Source organism: Syzygium oleosum, unplaced genomic scaffold (assembly GCF_021117445.2).
Source record: "Syzygium oleosum isolate NSW1041296 unplaced genomic scaffold, Sole_v2.1 Sole_v2.15, whole genome shotgun sequence".
NCBI lineage: Eukaryota > Viridiplantae > Streptophyta > Magnoliopsida > Myrtales > Myrtaceae > Syzygium > Syzygium oleosum.
In genome coordinates this window covers 2,652,874-2,675,995 of record NW_026607499.1, presented here as the reverse complement: position 1 = coordinate 2,675,995, position 23,122 = coordinate 2,652,874, and the positions used below count along the sequence as shown (strand labels likewise).

The 23,122-nt window shown below is 42.3% G+C and overlaps 4 protein-coding genes across 11 annotated transcripts; 1 reads left to right on the top strand and 3 right to left on the bottom strand.

The window, feature by feature from the left end:
• The first annotated feature begins 10 nt into the window (after window positions 1–10).
• LOC115678053 (mechanosensitive ion channel protein 1, mitochondrial-like) lies at window positions 11–3,928 on the top strand. 6 transcript variants are annotated; one of them, XM_030601350.2, is made up of 7 exons: window positions 12–1,162; window positions 1,263–1,540; window positions 1,888–1,988; window positions 2,329–2,436; window positions 3,080–3,301; window positions 3,616–3,763; window positions 3,874–3,928. In XM_030601350.2, the coding sequence occupies exons 1-6, from the start codon at window positions 351–353 to the stop codon at window positions 3,727–3,729; spliced, it is 1,635 nt and encodes a 544-aa protein (XP_030457210.1). In that variant the 5' UTR covers window positions 12–350; the 3' UTR covers window positions 3,730–3,763; window positions 3,874–3,928. The 6 variants fall into 6 exon arrangements, with proteins under 6 accessions (XP_056174173.1, XP_030457210.1, XP_030457211.1 ...); XM_030601351.2 differs by having other exon boundaries at window positions 3,857–3,928; XM_056318196.1 differs by having other exon boundaries at window positions 3,616–3,928.
• Window positions 3,929–5,387: 1,459 nt separating this feature from the next.
• Window positions 5,388–7,876, bottom strand: LOC115678059 (protein BPS1, chloroplastic-like). Of its 3 annotated transcripts, none has more exons than XM_030601362.2 (2): window positions 7,736–7,876; window positions 5,388–6,678 (listed from the first exon to the last, which is right to left on the bottom strand). In XM_030601362.2, the coding sequence occupies exon 2, from the start codon at window positions 6,663–6,665 to the stop codon at window positions 5,622–5,624; it is 1,044 nt and encodes a 347-aa protein (XP_030457222.1). In that variant the 5' UTR covers window positions 6,666–6,678; window positions 7,736–7,876; the 3' UTR covers window positions 5,388–5,621. The 3 variants fall into 3 exon arrangements, with proteins under 3 accessions (XP_030457222.1, XP_030457223.1, XP_056174174.1); XM_030601363.2 differs by lacking the exon at window positions 7,736–7,876 and adding an exon at window positions 7,528–7,654; XM_056318199.1 differs by lacking the exon at window positions 7,736–7,876 and adding an exon at window positions 7,280–7,425.
• Window positions 7,877–10,606: 2,730 nt separating this feature from the next.
• On the bottom strand, window positions 10,607–13,909 carry LOC115678057 (probable serine/threonine-protein kinase At1g01540). The gene is made up of 7 exons (XM_056318575.1): window positions 13,074–13,909; window positions 12,096–12,200; window positions 11,886–12,008; window positions 11,599–11,769; window positions 11,382–11,511; window positions 11,070–11,279; window positions 10,607–10,950 (listed from the first exon to the last, which is right to left on the bottom strand). The coding sequence occupies exons 1-7, from the start codon at window positions 13,694–13,696 to the stop codon at window positions 10,789–10,791; spliced, it is 1,524 nt and encodes a 507-aa protein (XP_056174550.1). The 5' UTR covers window positions 13,697–13,909; the 3' UTR covers window positions 10,607–10,788.
• Window positions 13,910–15,392: 1,483 nt separating this feature from the next.
• Window positions 15,393–22,039, bottom strand: LOC115678056 (CAAX prenyl protease 1 homolog). The gene is made up of 14 exons (XM_030601357.2): window positions 21,908–22,039; window positions 21,106–21,253; window positions 20,867–20,951; window positions 20,695–20,790; window positions 19,708–19,773; window positions 19,486–19,584; window positions 19,188–19,301; window positions 18,994–19,104; window positions 18,192–18,254; window positions 17,637–17,726; window positions 16,502–16,615; window positions 16,153–16,224; window positions 15,987–16,052; window positions 15,393–15,753 (listed from the first exon to the last, which is right to left on the bottom strand). The coding sequence occupies exons 1-14, from the start codon at window positions 21,936–21,938 to the stop codon at window positions 15,637–15,639; spliced, it is 1,272 nt and encodes a 423-aa protein (XP_030457217.1). The 5' UTR covers window positions 21,939–22,039; the 3' UTR covers window positions 15,393–15,636.
• Window positions 22,040–23,122: the final 1,083 nt, after the last annotated feature.

Below are 23,122 nucleotides of genomic sequence, written 5' to 3'. Positions count from 1 at the left end.
GCTAACAGCCAGAAACGGCTCGAGTAAAGCTCGATTTCCCTTCATTCTCGCCGCGGTCGCGCATCGCCATGCGTAGGATCGAAGCTTTCGCATAAGCTACGGAAACCCGTTTGGTTGCCGAGGAACATGCGGAACAAGGAGGAGCCGAAGGTTCTGGCTATCGAGTAAAAGGTGACGCCTTTTTGACCTCCTCCGATTTTCGTCTGTCAGCAGGTTGCCACCGGTGGCGGTAGAGGCTTCTTTCGATATCGCTGTCGTCCCGTTCTTGGGAGTGTTTTCTTTCTTATGGTGTCTGAGCTTTAGCTCTTCCGGCGGCCCCTTAGAATCCCAGGTGCCGAAAGTTTCGGACGATGGCTAATATGGGCTTTCCCAGTTTGAAACCCATTTGCAAATTCACCGTCCCTTGTTCGAAATGGCTGTCATTTAAATCCCACGCTGCACGTTCGAAGTATCCTGCTCAAGTTCACGTTAGAGCATCGCGCCCATCTCTTGATGCCATCTACTGCTCCAAAGAGTCAGGATCTCTCGAGTATGCGGAAAAGTATCAGAGGTGGCTGGCCCCTGTATCAATCTCTGGCGCTACCGGTTACCTGAGGAAACCCACCACCAATGGGTTCTCTCCAAAACTACCCCGCGCGTGCTGTGGACGTAATTTCTCCCCCTTTTTGGCGAGCCCCGTGTTGGATTCTCGGTCATTTGCGTCGTATTTCGGCGGCAAACGAGATACGCCCGAGGAATCGGAAGTGTCGGCCGTTTCTGGGGCGGGCGAAGTGGGTGATGGGGACAGTGTGGTTGTCTCGAGTGAGTGGCTCGATAAGATTAGAGAAGCTTGGCACGGCGCCGCTGATGTGGCTGGTCACACAGGGGAAAAGGTTAAGGAGGTATCTGATGAATTGACTCCTTATGTGCAGCAGGTGCTCGATTCGCACCCGTATGTTAAGAATGTTTTTATGCCGATCGGCCTTACTTTGACCGGCACTCTATTGGCATGGGTTGTGATGCCTAGAATATTGAGGAGATTTCACAAGTATGCTACACAAGGTCAGGCTGCTTTGCTATCGGGAACCCCTTTGGGAGAAGAAGTTCCTTATGACAAAAGCTTCTGGGGGGCCCTAGAGGATCCTGTGAGATATCTCATCACCTTCATGGCATTTTGGCAGATGTTAGTAAATGCAAGTTTGATGATTGTCTCATGTGTACTTGTGTGTGTTTTTGTTATATGAACCTTAATGTGTACAATGTACGTCTTATTTGAATTGCAGCGCCATGATGGTTGCTCCCACAACTGTAGCATCTCAATACATCGGGCAAGCATGGAGGGGTGCAGTTATTCTTTCATTTGTATGGTTCTTGCATCGCTGGAAAACAAGTGCATTCTCTCGTGCATTAGCAATCAAGAGTATGGCAGGGCTTGATCGAGAAAAAATGCTTGCACTAGACCGACTTTCATCTATAGGGCTGTTTGTAATTGGGTTGATGGCTTTAGCAGAAGCATGTGGGGTGGCTGTGCAATCTATCATTACAGTTGGTGGTATAGGAGGTACGTAATGTGTTCCTTTATCTGCTTATGCCTTCTGTCTGAGAGTTACCTGCAATCTATGGAATCACATAGCTACCAAATCGTTAACACGACATAAAATCTTGTGGAGTTACTTTTGGTAAATGTCATGTTGTCGCAGCATTCATTATTATATGGGAAATCCCAAGCTCCTCTCTTAGACAATAGAGTTCATTCATATATTCATCGCACTCGCACATGGTCTCTCTATCCACTCTCTCCAGATTTTCTCTAGGATACGTCTTGCTACCGCCCATAATGCCAAGAGCTCATATGATGCCTACAAGTCTTGCCATGCTTTAACCTATTTGTCGACTAAATTTATGCAGGTGTAGCAACTGCTTTTGCTGCAAGAGATATACTCGGAAATGTGCTTAGTGGCTTGTCTATGCAGTTTTCGAAGCCCTTTTCGCTTGGAGATACAATAAAAGTATGGTTCAGCATCAACCTGGCTACTTACTACATCTCTGGCATTGCAATTTGTTTTTCTTTTCCTTTCCTCCTGGATATATGGAATGAAGTTTTGTTCTTCCTAACCATTTACTCTGACCAGGAGCATTTCATCTCTTAATGCATCTATTGTGAGAAGTCATCTGATCATTATCCTGAAGTAACTCTGCAGTTAATGACATGTTTGGATGTTCAATCAGTACATGATCATGTTGTTCCTCTTTCCTCTGGCAATCTCATGGGCTGTGAATATAGTGGGGAACAAGTAGCAAGAGAAATGAGCCTTGACTTCTGAACTTAATAAATTTTCTGTATTTTAGGCTGGATCTATAGAAGGTCAAGTCGTGGAAATGGGGCTTACGACCACATCGCTGCTTAGTGCCGAGAAATTTCCTGTCATTGTTCCAAATTCGTTGTTTTCTAGCCAGGTGAGTACTCTTCTGAAGAGGTGGATTACTAGCAGTGTTATCTTTCGTATGTAGTTGTCTGAATTTTGTAGATCTTACTGTATCTTTGTTACAAGGTCTTTCATCAATCTCTTGGAATATTATAATTTACTGTTCTTTGCAGGGGTGCAGTATTACCTTCTGCTTAGACCTGCTTCTGTGCTAGAGTGAGGTGTCAGTTATAGAGTTTAGTAGATTAGTTTTAACATTGCTGATGTTATAACGTGCTTAAATATGCAAAATACTTTAATACTCACTAGTCTTGCTCGAGCTGAAAATTACTGTTGTTTGATATTGATTGAGTGGTTTGACTGTTGATAATCTTCATTTGTATGCTTGAATGCTTAATACTTTGGACCTTTTGCTGGAAGAGGTAGTCCACTATGATATTTGTTCTCACTGGCAATACCTTTTGCTGGTCACCCCATTAAGAAAATGGAAAACAAAATAAACTGCAAGGAGTTGGTGAATATTCCGGATCTTTAGGATTGGTGTATTCGTTTAAATCAAAATTGGGCATTTTTTTAGTTGGATATGTATGTGTCTTTTATATGCTTTATTCCCTGGTAGCAGTAACTGCAAATTTTTGTCAGAAAACCTCATTGTCAGTTCACAAAGTTTGTAGGTGATTGTAAATAAGTCGCGTGCTGAATGGCGTGCCATAGTCACCAAAATCCCTTTGCAAAGTGATGATCTGGAGAAGATTCCACCGATATCAAATGACATTAAGAATATGCTGAAATCACACCCAAAAGTTTTCTTGGGTAAAGAAGTCCCTTTCTGTTTCCTGTCACAAGTGGAAAGTTCTTATGTGGAATTGACTCTTGGTTGTAATCTCAAACACATGGTTAGTAGTTCTTCCTCTTGCGCACACATCTCATAATAAAGCAGTTTTCTACTATCACGAGATAAATGTTTCTTACTCAGTTGTTCTTTTATATGTGATTTTTTGAATTGCATAGTGAGACAACCAATACGCAAGATTTCCGTTTTATTTTCATTGTTATGATACTGGTGGCAGGTATTCTTACGCCGCATGCTTTGATTCTCATGCCACCCAGTCTCGAATTTTTTTCCCTTTCTGAAGCCTCTTACCTGTTCTACCATGCTTTGTTGTCACGCTTATCTCTCACTTACGTAAAATGCTGCGTGGGGTTTTAGGGTAGAGAAGAGTTCTACACCACACAACAAGATATCCTTCTTCAGTCTGTCCAGATAATTAAGCAGCATGGTGCTAGACTAGGCAGCAGAATGCAAGAAATGACTGTTCGATGACACAGCGAGGAAGAATGCGAGTTTCCATTTGGAGGTGAGACACAAGTTATGTAATTGCTTGAGTTATTCATCAAACAGCTCAAAAGAGTTATCCCAAGGTATCTAATTGGTATCTAATTTCTTGAAGCTTTGTCTTGCTGACAGTTCACCTTGCTGCAAGGACCGTGTAAAGATTGAAAGCCTGATTTTTTTTGTGCCCTTTTGCTGCTGGTTCAAGTCATCACCGTTCAATGTTGCATTATTTCATGGCCCGGAAGCTCTACCTTCACCTACCATTTCTAAGGATATGAGCGCGGTTTCCCATTTATGTGGATTTTGTTGAAAGCTGAGACTGGGACTGTGGTTAAGTGCTCTCCAGGGAAGTTGTTCATATTCATGTACAAAGAATGATTGACGACATCACGTGCCGATAGTGTCGTCTCATGCGGCCTTTTCTGTTTCTTTTCACTTTAGGGGCCGTGCAAAAGCCCCAATCCTCAGACTAGTTTGAGGTTTGAAATTGTTTTCTACAATAGCACATCGGTAATCAATTACTTTTACGAGTTGCCACAGCAAATGGCAAAGGACATTGTGTGAATCCATCCACTGTCTAAGAACTTGATCTTTCCGTAGTTTGTTCTCAACCAAATGCCACAAAGAGTACTGATCTTCTGTTTCTATGGCCAAAACCAACCGAAGATATAATTCCATGAATCTTCACAATAATTTCAGGTTAATCTGGCGGAATCGTCCTACTGGATTGGCTGGTTTCTTGAAAAATTCTCTAAGGGAGTGAATATGCTTGCCATTCAGATCGTTGCAGCTATGAACTATGACGTGCATATGAGTGTCTCGGCTATTCCTTTGGCATCAGGTTTTTCCGGTGATCCTGGAATCTTCCTTTGGTCGTCACGTGCATACGAGTGTCTTGGCTATTCCTTCGGCATCAGGTTTTTCGGGTGATCCCAGAATCTTCCTTTGGTCGTCACCCGTGAAAACGACGATGGAGGCTAAAGAAACCACAGGGCATATTACCATCCACAAAATTCTATACAAGTGCTTACTTAATCGATCTTGGTGCATCCGACTAAAAGAACTCAGCTTTGTGAAATCTGAAATGGTCAAACGGTGGATCAAATCAAATGCCCAAAGGATCGTGCGCTGCTCGTTCAATATTCTAAGGGCTAACTTCGCGGGAGACATAACATTCCTGAACGGCTGACTCGACTAAATAAAAGTAGTCGGAGGGCGGCGGTTGGCAATAACCTAACGCAAGTTGCTTTGATTTTAAGCTGTCATAACTTTCCGTATTGGCGAATCGTCTAGAACAGCAAATGCTTGTCTGCCCAGTTATATTAGTATTCGTATTACTTTTTACTAGACACTCCACGCAAAGAACAGAGATTAGAATACAGATTCTCTCTCCCTCCCTCCTCATTTTGTGTTCACACGTCTGCGAGCCGCCTTTTCACGACTGCAAAATTTCTAATCGTGCTTCTTAGTCATACACCCCTCACGGCACGATGATCAAGGGCAAAGCGGAAACTTCATTCGACCACTACCGCGTTGAGTACGCAGCCTGACAAGGCAGTGGAGCACACACGGTTTAGAAACTTATGCGAAGTAAAACACCCAAAACAAAAGAGCCAGACCAATTAAGGAATCAGCACAAACAGAAGTTAAGCCAATATTCTTCAGCATTGCACTGGAACGATTTTACATATATCCCTGACCTTATCTAAGGAGGAGTTGCAACAAACGGTACAAACTGATCTAGTAGTAGCAGCATAGCACACCTTATACTCGCACCAGACGTAATATGTCCACAACATAACATCTTACATACTCTCACCAACAAGACAACAAAATACATAAGTTGATTTTTATACGGAAGCCTACAAATATCTAGAAAACTATCGCTCCACATTGTTTTTTTGCATCAGCGCAGAACCCGGACCGTTAGCTCTAAGGTTAGACAGCAAAGCATCGCGCCCAGTTAAAACTATCTGGAAGAAGCCATCCACTTCCTTCTCGAGAAGATCCAGTCCTTGTGAAAGACAATCGACGCCCCTGTGTAGATTGGAAACAGAGCTCCGGACAGATTCCTCAACTGTGCCCTCCCCAGACCGGATCAGTGGAGACAACTTCTTGACATTTGCATCAACTGCTTCCAGCTCCTTGAAGATGGCCACACTACCACTAGAAGGTCGTTTTCTAATGCTACTATTTACACTTGTCAGCAAATCAGTGAAGGAAAGGCCCCACAGATATGTGTCAGAAACACTCAACTCCAACAGTTTCTTGGCTGAGCCAGAGAAGGCAGCAACAAAGACGCTGCAAACAAACAAAGTCTGCACCTTAACTCCGTACATGGCACGCATCAGAACCTTACCTTTGGGTGAGTTTTTAACCTTGGGCAAATCGAGAGACTCCATCAGACTCTCCAGTATACTGCCACAGTTCTCAAACCTGGGGTTCCTCGAGCTGATGTGCTGTCTCCAACGATCAAGGGAAGCACTAGCGCGGATAAATTGTTGAGGAGATGAAGATTCCAGATTGTGGAGAACGCACTGGAGCATAAGACGGCCTTGGTTCAGGCGTGAGATCTCAGAGCTGAAGGCATTGCATATATCAAGCAGCTTCACACTGATGTCAAGATATACATCAATCCACTTGTCATCCCAATCACATACAGGGAGCTCAAGTGCAGTGATTAGATTTTTTACGTCACTGTGGGTTTCACAAAGTGACTTCATAGCCAGTTCCATCCATGATAAGCTAAGCACATCACCTGTCTCTTTTGGGTCAAGTTTTCTAAATCTCTCTGCCAAGGATTCCTCAAAATTGTTCAATACCGCAAGAAGTTTTGAAGGCAACTGAGAACTCTTTGGCGATATCATCCGAAAAGGATTCCCGAAAGGGAAGAAGGTTCGCTGTGCATCCTGAGGACGGCTCATTTTTACGTATTCACTGCAAACAGACAAATTTATCACAATAAGATATCCTGCCAATCACTTTAAACAAGGAATTCATGTTTCAGTTTTTTTACCAATGTAAACGACAAGGTCAGTTACTATATAAGAACTCAGAAGCAAGAACAAGAAACAGAACCGCAAAACACTTGTATAGAAGCTCCACACTATCATCGACTCCAATCTCAACTTTCTTTCATAAGGAATCTCCCCCAGAAGATGAGGGGATATTCATTTTATATGCACAGACAGATATGTTCCACAGAAATCGAAAAAAAAACAATACAATCTCTTCACCGCATGAAACGTAAAGTGGCAAAACAGCAACGATGTATCCCTTCAAAACACCGGAACCAACACAAAGAAAGAATTCCAGAAACCTACACACTCACCCAAAGGAGACACGCATAAAAGCACAAGACAAGCGGCTAAAAAGCAGTCCAAACTTGTTAACAGGAAGTAATTTCCCCAGACTAGGTGATAAAAAAACCATCTTTACTTCTAGTACGGACGACAAGTTCCTGACAGAAAATCCATAGATCAGCTCATAAACGGCACGAATCTCTCGTGTACAGATGCGCAGCAGCGAAATTCCTCACCTCACCCCTAAATTCCCAAGCGACTAGGTCAACATCATCGACGCCTCCGCATCGCAAGCAAATACCGCTAGCAGGCTAAAAAGACCATCAAACACAGACACAGAACCGAGCACAGGCGCGCGATCGTGCAGATCTATAAAGCAACAAATGAAAGAAGCCAATCGATCAGAAAAGTTCACGGATCAAAAAAACACGGCGAGCGGTCGGCAAAACAAGCGAATCCACGGAGAATTTCGCCGCGTACTTACAGATCTACCGGATCGGCGTGCCAAAAAGGCCGAGAAAGAAACACGCGCACGGCACGGACGCCGAGATGAACCGAACCCCTAGCCCTCTTCAACGCGCAGAGAGGGAGGCAAGCAAGCGAAAATGGAAACCGATTCTACGAAATCAAAGCCGAAACTTATAATAAGAGAGACGACGAGGAGGGAGGGAGGAAGGAAGAACCGATCAAACCTCGAGAGAAATCGCGAGGAAGAAGCTTCGGAGAAAGGCTGCGAGCGGACGAGCGTGCGCGATAGGGTTTTCGGTGTGGGGGAAAATGTGGAGGACGTTTCCAGAGATAGGGTCAAGGAAGACGACGGTGTGGTTGGGGTGGGACACGTGGGGGGAAGCGATTGGAGGCCGAGGTAGCCGGTGGGTGGGAGATTTTTTTCTTTCTCTTTTTTTCAATCTCTAATTTTTTTTTCTTTTTTTCCCCGTTCTCCCTTGCCGGGCGCGCGCGGATTTCCAGTTTTGCCCCTTGTGGTGGGGCCCGCTCTTATCGGCTTCTTGCGTGTGGATTGCTTTGCTTTAACCATCAATTTTCTTTTTTTCTTTTTTTTGGAAGTTTTCTTTTGGCACACAGAGAAATGTGGTGCGATGATGCAATTACTAAGGAGCCCATAGAATTCCCCTTTTACGTTGGGTTAATTCCCAAAAAAAACACAAATTTTAGGTCGAGGGATAATTCTGGCCCAAACTTTTTTTTGTTTCATAAAAAAGCGCCAACTTTAGGTCGAAGGACAATTTTGCCCCGAACTTTTTTTTGTCTCATAAAAAACATAAACTTTCATTTAAATCCCAAATTTGGCCCCCCCATTGATTTTCTGTCTGAAATTACCCTTGTTTGAGAAAAAAAGTTACGGTGGTGAGCCTGGCGAATCTCTTCCATGACCTCTGTCGACAGGCGGTGGTCTACAGCTTCAGATTACGACAAAACGACGAAATTTGGCCAGAAAGATTCAATCTGGAGATATTTTTGACTTGTCGGTGAAGTGAAAGAGACGAACAGTTTCACCGTTATTCTTCAAGCTGTGGTTTAGAGAATAAGACAATGAATAATGCTTTAAATCCAGTCAGCAAGTCACGTGGATTTATTGCTAAGGTGGAATAGTCAAGTTGGAAAATCAATGGTTTTAAGTCAATAAGGACCAGATTTGGGATTTAAGTGAAAGTTGGTGCTTTTTTACCAGACAAAAAAAAGTTCGGGCCAGAATTGTCCCTCGACCTAAAGTTGGTGCTTTTTTACGGGACAAAAAAAAGTTCGGGCCATAATTGTCCCTCGACCTAAAGTTGATGCTTTTTTATGGAACAAAAAAAAGTTCGGGCCAGAATTGTCCCTCGACCTAAAGTTAGTGCTTTTTTTTTAATTAACCCCTTTTACATTGATACGGTGAATTTTACTTTTTTTTATAATCCGGGAACCGCCGTACAGCCGACAGCTGGCGATGTAAACCCGGGGTGACGCTAGCGCAGGACCCACCACCACGGCGCCACACTTAAGAATCCCTAACGACTACGCTGGGATTCGAACTCCCCATCCTTCGTGATTGATACGGTGAATTACTAGAACGAAAAACTCCAAACTTGTATACTTATTATAAATTTATCATAAATTAATTTTTTAACTACGAAAAATCTTAAATTGATATGTCTATAATAAATTTATCCCAGATTAATTTTTTGACCATCAAAAACCCCAAACCAGTACACTCATGACAAATTCACCCTCCATTAAATTGAATTAATATTACAAAAAATCATAAATTGATACATCTGTGACAAACGGAGGGTAAAACTCCAAACTGGTACACCCGTCAACTGCCACGTATCATCCAACTCAGAAATATAACGATAAAATTTAACGGAAACTAATGAAGAGTAAAATTGTCACAGGTGTACCAGTTTGGAGTTTTTTATGGTCAAAATACTAGTTTTGGGTAAATTTGTCACAGGTGTACTAGTTTGGAGTTTTTCGTAGTATTAATCATAATCTTTTCATTTTCCCCCTGATGATTTTAGCTCGTTTAGAGAAGCGCCTCGAAGTTCCTGATATTTGCAAGTCATTGATTTAGCTTCCTCTTTTCCTTTATGATGTCGTAATTGTCGAATCATTCAAGAACTAACTCAATTGCTAAAGCAATCATAACTTTACGCCCTAAGGCACTGTAAAATTCGGTGATAGTTGGTACGAAATATCTTTGACGGAATCGTCATTTCTCTTTTTAACATTGAAAGACTACAATATAGTTGGCAAACCAAAGCATGTGCACAGAGAAGGGAACCATTGTGTAAATTGGTAGCAAATCATGTCCTCAAATCCTAAATTATTCGCTGAAACTTTTTGTCTTGTCCCTCTCATGGCCGCCTTACAATGTTCAATGATTTTCAGCCCACTTTACACCAAACAACAGAAGTATTTTATCTGTCTATTTTGGCCATTGAAATAAACAAATAATATAAAAAGTTTTTCTTTTTTGGAAATTGATGGACATATTTATGGAGACAATTCCCAAAGCTGCAACACCATGTGTCCAGCCACCATGTATTCTAAGGAGATAATTCTAAAAGAAAAAAAGCTGCGTCCAGCGATATTTCGTAGGACCAAGTCAGAGTAATTGCAGAAAGAGGATGGGACAGAAAAGGAGACAGAACAAATTCCATGAGGGAAGAGAAGAAAAAGTCTGGGCATCTTGATAGCGAGAAGCAAACAGCAACACCATGTGTCCAGCCAGAGTTATGGCCGGCCAGCTTGCCTTGCGTACAACCAGTGATTACATACAAGGACGGAGCAACATTGCCAACGCAACGACAAAGTGCAGTTGCTTCCACCCACTGGTTTGGCTGGCCACTGGGTCCATCTCCCCACAACCCTCCAGAGTTCTGGAAATTGGCAGTGTCTGATGGTGACCAATAGAGTTTCTCATTCTCGCCCATCGGAACAGCTGCCGAGTAGGGCCACCCCGCGTATCCATCTCGGCTCGGGGCGTGGCGACGATAGCGATAGGGGTGTAAACAAGCTTTACTATCTATTTGGACAAGGATGAGGAATTGACAAAGAGAGGGTATAGAAGAGGCCAATGAAGTTTTCCAATTATAGCAACAGGATTCTCTACTCGTGGCAGGTACACTGGGGGAAAACAGATAAAGAAGACGAATGGTGTAACTAATGCATAAATCAGATATAAATGACAATTTCCTGAGTAAAATGGTATCTATATTTGCTTGGCAGGTGCACTTCGTGTTTGTTATCTCCATCTAGTTGGCTGATGATAGTTCCTGTCGCTATCACATCTACCCGAATCGGAAGTTACTTCGCTTGTAGCTTTACTTCCTAACCTTGCACCAGCATGGTTGTCCTGTTGGTATTCCCGGTTCGAGTGCGACGAGTCTCTCCCAATTTGACGATCCTGCATTTTATTAGTAAGAAGAGTATCAGAACAGATTGAATAAACAGGAATTTCCTTGTTCTTCCTTTTTTTTGATAATGTGAAGGAGCGACTTATTGGAAAGACGGAAAGTTACATACATCGCGAAACAGCAAGTCATCGGCCTCAAGCATATGGATTACATGACCCATTTTGGGCCTCTTCGTTGCATCAGGGTCAACGCATCTAAGAGCGACCAGAAGAACCCGCTTGAGCGCTTTTGAAGCAGGCATCTCAGGCAGCTTTGGATCGACAACTTCCTCAGCTTTTCGATCTCCAACCATGGCCTTCAACCATTCAACCAAATTCACCTACAATTATTTTGCCATTTAACAGTTAGTTCAAAGTGAAAGAGAAGACAGTGATAGAAGATGGATATCTGCACATTTCATGTTATATGCATCACCACCAACCTCGCTCTTTGGTCGACTATAATCAACAGGACTTCTGCCCGTTATTATTTCCATGATCAGTATTCCAAAACTGTAGACATCACTCTTCTCGTTCAGCATTCCGGTGCAAGCATATTCTGGTGCCACATAGCTGCAGAAATACTTACTTTCAGTGACTTTCTACTTAATAAGGAGCCAGCCGACATAACCTAGAAGAAGCAAAAGAACTTGGACTAACCCAAATGTTCCCATCACACGAGTTGTGACATAACTCATTTCAGAACAAAGGAGCTTTGCAAGTCCGAAATCTGACACCTTAGAGTTCCATTGTCGATCCAGCAGTATGTTGCTGGACTTCACATCTCGGTGGACAACTTTAGGTTCAAGACCCTCATGAAGGTAGGCCAATCTGCCAGGTCGTAAAAAGTAACACACGTCAGTTTGGAGAATGTAAATCACGAAAAGCAATTTTTGGAAATGAAGAACCAGTTGGATGGACTCCAATATAAGTATTCAATCACTCACCCCTTTGCGGTTCCAAGTATAATGTTTACACGGATATTCCACGTAAGAGGGCTGACCTCGCCTACATCCCCATGAAGCCACTGGTCTAGATTTCCATTGTCAACATAATCATACACAAGCATCCTAGCAAAAACAGGAGAAATCACACCTATTAACATTTTCAACAGCATTTACAAGATCAACCTCTGGTGGGAAGGCAAGTATCAGTACCTATAAGCACCCTCAACGCAATAACCAAGCAGCCTGACAAGATTTTTGTGTCTTACGCGCCCAATCGCTTCAACCTCCACTTTGAACTCCTTCTCAGCTTGTCCCCTGATCATTGATAAATCTCGTGAACTCGCATATCGTGCGTGCTTGCAGTGAAGAAAAGAAAGAAGAATCCCATCCAAGTTCCAAGGGTGTAAGGATCACAGAGAAGCCGATGGAGGAAACATGAATAGGAAGATAGTAGTACAAGAATTTGCGGCGTAATTTGCATGAAAATACAGCGGTTTTCCCTGAGCAACCAGCGAAATAAACTTTTTTCTTGTTCTTTTTTTTTTCGGCTTATAAAGCAGAGTGATAACTTGCAAAGTCATTGAGATGCAGAAAAGGACTGTTGAACTGAACTTCAGATTCTTTGAAGAAAGGCCTACAGACACTAAAATAGGATGTCCAATCCACCAAACAATGATAGGTACTTCTGAGCAAATGCAGGTCGGTTTTTCTTTTTTTATACAGCTTACCAAGTTTCTATTCTTCAGCACCAACCTCAAAAGAAAAAGTCAAAAGTGGGAAGAAACACAAAAGCTTGAATCCAATTTTCTCACCACAACTAGCTCGCTTTTCATCAATCAAGTCATTTAACGAACAGGCAGAATTCACTGAAACACATCCAAAATCAATCCGTCTACTATTGCTTCCATCCCAGCAATCAAACTCAGCCAACCCGACTTCAGAAACAAGGAGACAGTACAAAACACAAGCAATTCTCCTTCACATCCCAACCACCTGCACATACATTCTACGACTGATAAATATACACGACAGCACATGGCAGCGTCCGTTCAGGAGGATGGCAATTCACGCCGTTCCATTCGCGTTCTCGTGCTAAAGAATTAACTGGAATTCCCGTTCTAATCATTCCAATGAAGCATAGATTCGCATTACCCAACTGTCTCAGCCAACGAGTACGGGGGATGTTACCTGTTATTCAGGAGATTCTTCACAGCGACTCTCGTCCCATCGCCAAGCACGCCGCTGTACACAATCCCATATCCACCTTCGCCGATCACATTCTCCTCGCACAACCCACCCGTCGCCTCCTCGAGCTCCCTCAGCGTGTACCACCGCCCCCACCCCAGGTGCGACACCTCGGGCCCCGCGTTCCCGCTCCCCAGCGACGCGGTCTCGGTCCTCTCCGTCCCCCTGCTCTCCCCGCTCGAGTAACGATCCGAGTACACCACCCGGTGCTCCACCTTCCCCATGTCGATCTGGATCTCCGGCGCCGGGGCCGCGCGGGGGGCCTCCGACGGCACGATCTCGAGGATCTCCTTCGAGATGGGGGGCGTGGCGGCCGGCGCGTCGTGGGGGCCGACGCCGCCGCCTCCGCCTCCGCCGCGGCGCTGCTTCTCGGCGGAGGCGGCGGCGCCCCCCTTCCCCCCGCCGCCGCCGCGCCGGCGGGAGGTGAGGCAGAGGGAGAGGAGGAAGAGCGCGACGACGATGAGGGAGCCGAGGAAGATGCCGATGACGACCCAGAGGCGGAGGCCGAAGATGGAGGTGGGCTTGGACAGCTCGGTGTTCACGAACGACGAGTTGTAGACCGGCATCTTCGCATCGACCCGCCGGAGAAAATCGGGTCTTTCGGCGAACGGCGGTGCAAAGGGCGAGACTTGGAGTTGAAAACGGGGACCGAAAGAAAGACGCGATTTGAACCGGTGGTGCAGCTAGAGATAGAGAGATAGAGAGAGAGAGAGTATTTATTTTCCCCTGTTTTCTTTTTCTCTCACTAAAAACGTTGCAGTGGAGAGAGAAAGTGAGAGTGAGAGCGTAGCAGCCCGCCAGCAGCACCATAAAACGAGAACGAGGGAGAGGAGGTAAGTGTTCTGTCGGGGGGCCGGATGTCCAGCTGGCGATGACGTGGACGGATTCCTCGTTCCGCTCGGCCAGCCTGGTCGGGTTTTTGGAGGGGTTACGCTCTTCCCTTTTGTCCTGCTCCTCGTTTTCGCGTCATGTTTTGTTGTTTTCTTTTTACAAAAATCGTTCTTACCATTTTCCGCCTGCGAAAGCTAGGAGCGGCGGTGTCTTGGTCCAAAGACGAGACCGATTCTCACACCAATAGAGCAAATTGGGAGGCACCGATTGGAAGGCGTATCCCGAGGGAGGAACGTAACTAACACTCTAAAATTTTCAAACGCGGCGTGATCGCGTTTGACACGACCCTCGTTCACGGGACTCGATTATCATAACGACCTTTAGGAATAACACGAGGGAGGACAGTGTATTGAGAACTAATATAGTTATCTTGACCGGCTAATCAAACACCGCTCTTTAAACGTTCTCTCGACGAAATCCTTAACGGGTAACCGAATACGCGGCATTTCCGTTTTCCTTTTGCAGAATGACATACGGCGCGTATCGATGGTTCGAATTGGTTTCGATCGCGTGCGACGAGAGTCGCTCTTTTTATACAAACACGTATTTTCGCGAGCCAATTTTATCCCGCGCAGAATTGACGCCCCTCTGTGAAAAATTCACCGAAAACGGTTTTCATTCGAAGATGCTCTCGGCGCACTTTTCTTATTAAAACGTACTCAACTTTAGTGCAAATTACCAATCACTGCGCTGGTGGTTACGTGACCATGACCAAAACGAGAAACCAATCATGGCAGAATCGTAACTTGCAAGTCTCTAATTGATAGGATGGGGGCTATTGCAAATTGCAATCAAAGAGAAGTTGGTGCTCCACTTGGACCCTTTTCCTTGTGGCCCGATTCGACAGCAGCTGGTCACGAGGACGAAAGCGAAACCCTTCTCTATTTCTTTTCTTCTGCTCCTCCTTTTTTCTTTCTTGTAGGACTTTCACGCGGCAGGGATGTCACCAAAAATGTGGAACGAGAGCGGCATATGATTAGATTCTGAGCGCATTTTGCCCTGCTGTCCACGCAAGTTGCAAGCTCTCGCCCATCCCTGTCAATAATTGGAGGGCCCTGACAAAGCTTTACTACTATCAAAGCCCAAAGTTTAATCCTAAATGGGATTTTTTTAAAACGCAAAGGGCACCGAGAATGAGTGGGACGGCATAACGACCAGTCAAATGTTGAACATTTTCGCTCTTGTGAATCAGCCGGCTCTCTAGGACCATTTCGATAACCCTTTTCTTTATGCAACATATCAAAAGCTCACCTATTTCCCCTGATGTTTTAGCAGCTTCTTCAAACATATACCTCGAAAGGTCGCGTGAGCGAATATGCACGAGATTTTGGTAAAAAAACCAAAGCACGGCAAACAGATAAACACGCTAACTAGTATCAAAATCCCAAAATTGCTGTATTTATAAGACCCAGGATTTGATCATTCCCGTCCCTCAATTCACTTTCCCAGATTTAAACCCCATCCCCCCCTTACTTTCAACTTTCAGGTATCAAGTTTCTGAAAAATTTGGCTCCATTTGTCATATATCACAGGAGTAACATAACTATGGCTTCATGACCTGGTTTAACGATCACGAACAGGTCTTCCTCTATCTGCTATCCATATGATACCAGAATCAGTCCGCTTTCTTGTCCGATTTATCAATGGCAGCCAATCTTTCAACCAGCGGAGGATGAGAATAGTGATAGGCTGAATACCAAGGATCTGTGTTCATCGCTGACAAATTCTCCTCCTGAAAACACAAAACAGAGCCATACGATTTGAACATTCATTAGTTCAGGCAGAACGCTGTAGACGCGTATTCTCTACGCTCTGTATACTGGAAAACTGTATGAAAGTAGCATCATTGTACTATGCCCCACTCTTCTGATTTTGAGTATATCAAAATCACAACAGTGCTTTTGGGTTATTGACTTAGGAGAAAGCCACTCTAGTTTTTAAGACAAAAGGGGCAGTATGAATCACCTGTAGCTTCACAAGTCCACCACGAAGTTCAGAAGCATAGCCCAAGTTCTTAGCAAAAGCATCAGCCTAGATAAACGCAGGACAGTCAAACGCAAAAATTAGTTTTCAGAACCAGATATATATATATATATACCGAGAAAACTCTGTAACGAAAAAGATGAATTACCTGAAATTCAAAAGACCGGCTCACCAAATTCAGAGCAAAGCTTACGAGGTGCTGAAGAGGTATAACAGTGTGCTGCAACCAAAGCACGAGAAATTATGCGAATACTCTTTTCCTAGGACTCTCTTTCTTGCTCTTGCTCGCATTGAGAGAGAAGCAGAAACAAAGAACATGGTATGTGTTTATAAGACAGAAAGACAAAATAGTTCATTTGTTGGCTATAGCCATCAAACTGTATAATGTTGCCACCGCATAGTGATTCCAAAGTTTTCTACTCGATAGATTTTGGTTTGTTATTGGATTCCAACCAAAGGCAATGTGGGAATAAGTGACATTTTTATCAGAGTGATACCTGGAAAATGATGAGTCCAATGAGCACTGGTTGTGTATCAAAACCAAAACTTCTAAACAGATCACTCGAGTTCCTCACAAGAGTATATCCTCCAAACTGCAGAAACATGAGAATCTGCATCCAAATAGTAGAGTGATGAGAAAAGAAAAATCTCATCACCTAAAATTTTCCAACTAATGACCTGAATATTTCTTAACATGAAGTTCTAAAAATCACCCTTTAGTGATCAGATGCGAAGAGAATTATTTTACAATATTACATCAAGCCAGGCAGTTGAGAGTAAGTACGACACGGACAATAAGTAGATGGAGCAATTTCGTTCAGTCATATTCAATTATCAACATCTTCCCTTCAAAAAAGGAGAGGAACCTAATGTGAAGGAGTAAGTTGCTTCATACAGCTAAATCCGCGCAAAGTAATTAAAAAGCTATATCAACTAACCTATATTCCTGAAAATAACATAAAATTTCAGCAGGAGAAACTTATTATTCACCATCTCCTTTTTACAGTCCCTGGTTTCTGCATATTTTCAAATTTAGTCACCATAACACCAAACAAATTTAATTGTCAACTGAAACAAGCAATACTACAATGTAAATTCAAATTGCACCAGCGAATCGTGCACTTTATCTACCTTGTTGAGGTATAGGAATGTCCAGAGAGTGAGGTTCCACAATTTAGACTAATTACGACCAATTGAGAGCTTTTGCAACCATAACCTTTATCTATGCAGCCTTATCTTTACCAATAACAATTGTAGGGATAACCAATTTATTGATGACCGTTGACGTCATCACTAAAGGGAAAATTTTTATCTTCCAATATCTTAATCAAGAGGAAAAGGCAAGTTCACAATTTCTTTCGTGGACAAGATTAAACGTAAACCCCCTACTATGCTAATGAGTTGTTACATGTAATATGCTACGAGGAACACATTGTCCAGCCCAATTCAAGAAATGTTTTCAAAGAAATCTGCAAATATCTTTTCTTCATTAGAGCACTACACTAGAGTATTCATAAACCTATTCCCTTCTCTACATCAGAGAACTACAGTCCATTGAATCAAAGTGAGGAATGAAAACTTAACCGATCACGGAATTGAAACAGTTTTACCAGGAAGTATAAATCAGTTTACCTGCACAGCAATAAAAGTGTACATAGTGTGATTAAGCTTCCAATGTCCCAACTCATGAGCAAGCACAGCCACAACCTCCTCGGTCTTGCACTGCAAAAAACAAGTTTGGCCAATCAAGGACTGTCAGCTTGAAAAAGAACGGAAAAACTTGAATGGCCATATTCCACCAATTTCACATTCCTAACGTGAAAAATAAAGAAATACTCATCACCAAGTGGATTAGTGCAAAAGGACAGGGTGGGATGCAAAGTCAACCAAATCCCTCACCCAATGGAAAAGGGAAAGAAAATCATCAGAAGAGAAGAAAAATCAAAACAAGTATCACGTGAACATAGGCTTGGGGGGGCCGGGGGAGAGAGCTTATTTCCTACTTTGGACAGACTACCATGGAATTTCACATAAAATAGTCAGAAGAAATGCACCCTATTCAACAAGTAAAAACTTGTTTCACATAAACTGCAAAGTTGAGGACAGCAATTCTCAAGACACTAGAAAAATTGGATCACTAAAAGGTCTTTTAGGCCAGTGTTTTGAAAAATTAGAAATGCTCCATACCTGCTGAATAAGGGTGTCATATAACACAATCCGTTTGTTTTTGAAGAATCCATACATATAGGCCTGCATGAGCATTCAGTAATCAGTCCACAAATCAAGCAATCTATGCATCTGTATGGGCGTGAGCAACAGTAGACACATGGGAAAAAATTTAATAGTTACACAATATGCAGGAACTAGAGAAGTAATGATTCATTCACTTCATCGTCCCTAATTTTTTATAGGTCTCTATCTACATATCCAAAATCCTCTTAACAATTAACCTGCCTTCATTAGCTCACATCTATGCTCTTTAGACCTTTATTTGCATTCTGTAATACCCTCACCACATACCTGGACGGGGACATTAAAATTGCCAAAAATTGTCACACCTTCTTATTAGTAATCGCCACATGCTGTTGATATCATCAAACAACAAGGTTATGATGATCAGCAATAACAAAGGCGACCAAACTTGGCATACTCTTTCAGAATTCAATCTAGCTAGCCTCATTTTCTATAAACCTCCACGTCCTCTCATATGCAAGCCTATGTACTATTTCTGAAGTCCTATGGGTATTTTAAAAAGAAGAATAATACATTCTGAAATTTGACAGTCAAATAGAAAGATGTCGGAGAAACTAAGTGCCCCAAAGTTAAAATCTGAACCCTCGAGGTTGTAGCATCCTTGAAAGTAACAAAACTCAATACACTGATACAATGGGACTATCACTAGCGCAATTTTATACTATAGGAAGACAGAGCAGGTCATACAAGAACCATAAAATAAAAACAATAACTGCATGCATGATATAAATCTCACATTGCTGTGGCTTGACCTGGTTGATCCATCGACCACGAACAACTTCTTGAGAGGAAACTTAAGAGAAGAAGCAAGTTTCTCAATTTTCTCTCTGAGGTCACCATCTGGAAGCTATGGGAACAGAGTAATGAAGAAGAGAATTATCAACAAACAATCCAAAAAATCATGGCAAGATCAGAGTTTTAGAAACTCACTGGTGTGAACTTGTTAAAAAGTGGAGCTATCAGAACAGGGTAAAGTGTCATCATCACTAACGAAAGAACAAACATGAATCCCCAAAGATATATAGCCAGATAAGGGCCCCCTTTCTGCAAGAATGCAAATTAGTGGTCATTAGTAAAAATGACTAGGTAGCGGCAGAATGAAGAGGAGAATTGGACCAATTCGTCAATGTAAACAACATTAAAGGACGTAACAAATATTATACAAAATAATTTTAGCCATAAAATCTGCATTTAAAGGGTACTAGTCAGAAGTAGAGGACCATCAAACCTGTACAATTATAATAATTGCAGCTACTATGGGAGGACCAAGTATAACAGAAAGTAAAATCCCTTTGATGACATCCCAAAAGAACAACCATATTGTTTGCTGCAAGACAACCAATAATAATAATTAGATATATGAAAACATTCACAACCCATAGCTTTATGGAGCAGCAAATCACCAAACTATAAGACATAAGCAAAAAGAGACGATAGAGTGAATACAAACTTTGTTGAAACCATGGCGAGCCTCAATCACAAAGGTTGAGTACAAAGAAAACGGCAAATCAGTTATCTGCAACAAAAATTTCGAAGCAAGTCAGTTAACAAAAATCAAAGTGCACCTACATTCATGTCGACTTTTCTTAAACATGGACATATATTCAGCTATAATTATAAGTTTGGTGTCTATTACCCTAACCAGTTGCTAGTTAAAAATGCAGAGATGGCATGCAAAAGGGGCATCAAGAGCTCGTATCATCACCTTTATCGTTATTCAAGATGTAGAAAGATCAAAAGACCCTTATGTGTGACAACACTTGTATAAATATCAGAGAAACAATTATATACATTATGATGGCATCAGAGCCTTTTTCACCCTAAACGGGGTACATGGACAAATGCCTATCTGTAAGTATAATAATTATTTAAAAGGAAAGTGATGAGGACCAAACAGCTTTATTGGAAGGTTCCATGTAATTTCATTACCAGGAAGGTTCAAGATGCAGAAAACTCCAACACACTAGACAAAGGAATCTATTTCAAGCTCAATTCAACACCAGAAGCATCAAATGAAAAAATCAAGCTCAACAATCACCACAGCCAATAGATTCATTTCAAAAGTCTCAAAACCTTAATGATAGTTAAGTTTTCGACTTCGTATGATGCTGGCCGCATTTGTCATGGAAGCTATCCAAATTATACTTTCACCCATCTATTGAACAGTTTGACAAGTTTAGAGCTACACTGCAAAACAAGGAGCTTCCCCCAATAATTTGCACTCCCCACCCCTTTTCTGCATTCACCAACAAATTATAATCGAAAAAAAAAAATCATACAGCACGATAAACTCACGAGCTTTTTACAGTGACATGTCCAAGCACACTAATATGCAAGTGAAGATATTTGCAATACAAATAGTTAGTACAGTTGTAGAACAGGAGTGAAGTTTTATAACACAGAATTTGCTAGATAAAGAAACCTGCCATTAATATACCTGAGACCAAATCATAACACCAGCCAAAAATGCAAGGGTATGTAATATCTCATTCTCTACGTTGAGGCCAGCTAAAACTAGAAATTCTCCAGATCTCTGCATCACAAAAAAAAGGAGATGATACAACAAGTTCAAATGGAAAGTCGCATAGCAGCAATGACTACCCACATACCTTCCAAAACCAAGGCAATATCCCAAACAACAAAATTGCAGAGTCCATCAGTATAGACACAAACTCATGCACGAAGTGGAAGCAGCTGAAACAAAGGAAAATAAGTCCATCAGATGTGAATTAAGATAGCAAACCTACACTTACCATCATCAAAAGAAGTTCCAGACAAAACGCGGTCAAATGCTACAAGCAGCTCTTTCAGGAATCAGCAAAAGCTGGAGACCACCCAGCACACGAACCTTTTATCGAGACTGTAGGCCCTGGACTTCTCGAACTTCTCTTGGCTAATCACTCCTTCCAAAGTCTTTGGAAGCGTGGGAAGTTTGTGAGCGGCGTGTTGCCTCAAGTCCAGATAAGTTTCGATGAAGTACATTAATATCATGAAACCTGAAGAACATTAAGTAAGTGGAGAACTTGGAGAATCCAACGACAAGAGCAGCAAAAAATAATACAGCACAAAAAAAAAAAAAGAAACTTCGACAAATTTGCGGCGCGTTCAAGCATGCGTCGCGTCACTAAACCACAACCATCTTAGTTTATGACTGATGAACCGTTCCACTGCACACTTTAGTCTACCATGCCCAGCTCCGGAGCTTGAATTAAGTACGGAATTCCAATCAAAATCCTTTTTTTCTTCTTTCTTTCAAATTCGCGCGAAATGTAATCGTCGCTAACAGGGGGAACCCAGCTTAAGAACCCAAAACCCATTAACACGAAGAGCTGATCCGACAGCACTGGAAGGCGAGAGGCCGAACCACGTCGCGACCAGCAGTCGAATAGGAAGAGCCCACATGTACATCGAAAACCAAAATGAAAACCGATTCTCGGTTCCGACCCGCGCGACCGCGGATCGCACGAGCAATCGCCGCATCGGACAGGAGCGCGAAAGACCGCTAAACCTAGGAAAAAACACTGAACTAAAGAATGGACCGCGAACACGCGAGCGGAGGTCCGAGCACGAAAGCACGCACGCACGCACGCACGCACGCACGCGGCGGGCATGGATGCAGAGCAGGCGTGGTCAGGGAGAGCGAAACGTACCGACGACAGCTTCCATGTAAGGGAACGCCATGGCCGACTTCGGAAGAGAGAGAGAGAGAAGGGGGGTTTTGGTGTGGAGGAAGCGTAGAAGACGAAGGTTTTAACAGCACGGAAATAAGGGTAGAAATCCAAATAAGCAGCCTGATTTTCTCAAATAAGAGCATAAAATTACCGTGTTAATTTAAAAAAACAGAGCATGATCGGGCCCTCGCCGGATTGAGCGAGGACCTGGGCGAGGCGATCCTCACCGGAGGCCGACGAGAGCCTCTTGCGGGCCCTCGCCCGTGACTCTATTTTGTGTAAAAATCTAGTCTTTTCACCTAACGAAAAATACCGAAATATTTTTTTTAAATCTTTAATCTCTCTCACATGACGTTAAGGTTAACTAAAGCACTAAAACGGCATTGTTTTGATCCGAATCTTTAATTTTTACACAAAATATTAATTAAATTAGGTTAAAAAATTTAAAATGTTTCTATTAAAAAAATCTAAAAAAAAAAAACAAACACACAAAAGGCGCCCCGCCAGTGATGAGGCAGCGGCCACATGCGAGCCCTATATTTTTTTTTTCTTTTTAAAAAACTTTTAGCTTTCTTAATTGTTAATTTAATTTAATTAAAATTTAGGTTAAAATTGTCTTTAGACGAAATGACCTTAACTAGTCGGAATATTTAGTCGGTCGGCCAGGTCAAGCCCTTATTCGAAACTATCATGGCCACGTCAAGCCCTTTTTTAAAACACGATCCACTTCAAATCCTTATTCAACTAAAATAATGGTATTTCAGGCCTTTATTTATAATTTTCTCGTGATGAAATTAAAAATTCATGAGCATTTCTCTATCGAATTATGAATATTATTTTCTTTTTAATTTGCATATCTGGTTGTTGCAATTGCTTAAGCCCGGCCCAGAAGGCGCTACTTTGGTTTTTAAAATTTTATTATTTCATAATTTTCTGACTCTTACTCCAAATTATAATTTTTTTTTTTACTCCAAATTATAATTTTATATTCAAAAGACCGAAGATTTTTCTATTGTGACTATTTAAAAATGAAGATATTTATTATTGATAGGAAAGGAAGAAAAACGACACTTCGGAAGCAAAAACAAACAACTTAATTTTTTCACTGGTGTCCCTCTATGATCTTTTGAAGGTATAAGTATATGAGTGCTACATGCGCATCCAAATTCGTAGAAATTAGGAAATTCGTCGTCG

What these genes read in the sequence shown, in the direction of transcription:
- LOC115678053 (XM_030601350.2), top strand. Translation starts at nt 351, where the DNA reads ATGGCTAATATGGGCTTTCCCAGTTTGAAACCCATTTGCAAATTCACC. An exon ending in TTCATGGCATTTTGGCAGAT is followed by an intron (nt 1,163 to 1,262) that starts GTTAGTAAATGC and finishes TTTGAATTGCAG; the next exon opens with CGCCATGATGGTTGCTCCCA. An exon ending in TACAGTTGGTGGTATAGGAG is followed by an intron (nt 1,541 to 1,887) that starts GTACGTAATGTG and finishes AAATTTATGCAG; the next exon opens with GTGTAGCAACTGCTTTTGCT.
- LOC115678059 (XM_030601362.2), bottom strand. Translation starts at nt 6,665, where the DNA reads ATGAGCCGTCCTCAGGATGCACAGCGAACCTTCTTCCCTTTCGGGAAT.
- LOC115678057 (XM_056318575.1), bottom strand. Translation starts at nt 13,696, where the DNA reads ATGCCGGTCTACAACTCGTCGTTCGTGAACACCGAGCTGTCCAAGCCC. An exon ending in ATACTTGGAACCGCAAAGGG is followed by an intron (nt 11,770 to 11,885) that starts GTGAGTGATTGA and finishes ACGACCTGGCAG; the next exon opens with ATTGGCCTACCTTCATGAGG. An exon ending in CGTGTGATGGGAACATTTGG is followed by an intron (nt 11,512 to 11,598) that starts GTTAGTCCAAGT and finishes GTATTTCTGCAG; the next exon opens with CTATGTGGCACCAGAATATG.
- LOC115678056 (XM_030601357.2), bottom strand. Translation starts at nt 21,938, where the DNA reads ATGGCGTTCCCTTACATGGAAGCTGTCGTCG. An exon ending in CAATTATTATAATTGTACAG is followed by an intron (nt 19,302 to 19,485) that starts GTTTGATGGTCC and finishes GCATTCTTGCAG; the next exon opens with AAAGGGGGCCCTTATCTGGC. An exon ending in GCCGGTCTTTTGAATTTCAG is followed by an intron (nt 16,053 to 16,152) that starts GTAATTCATCTT and finishes GCGTTTATCTAG; the next exon opens with GCTGATGCTTTTGCTAAGAA.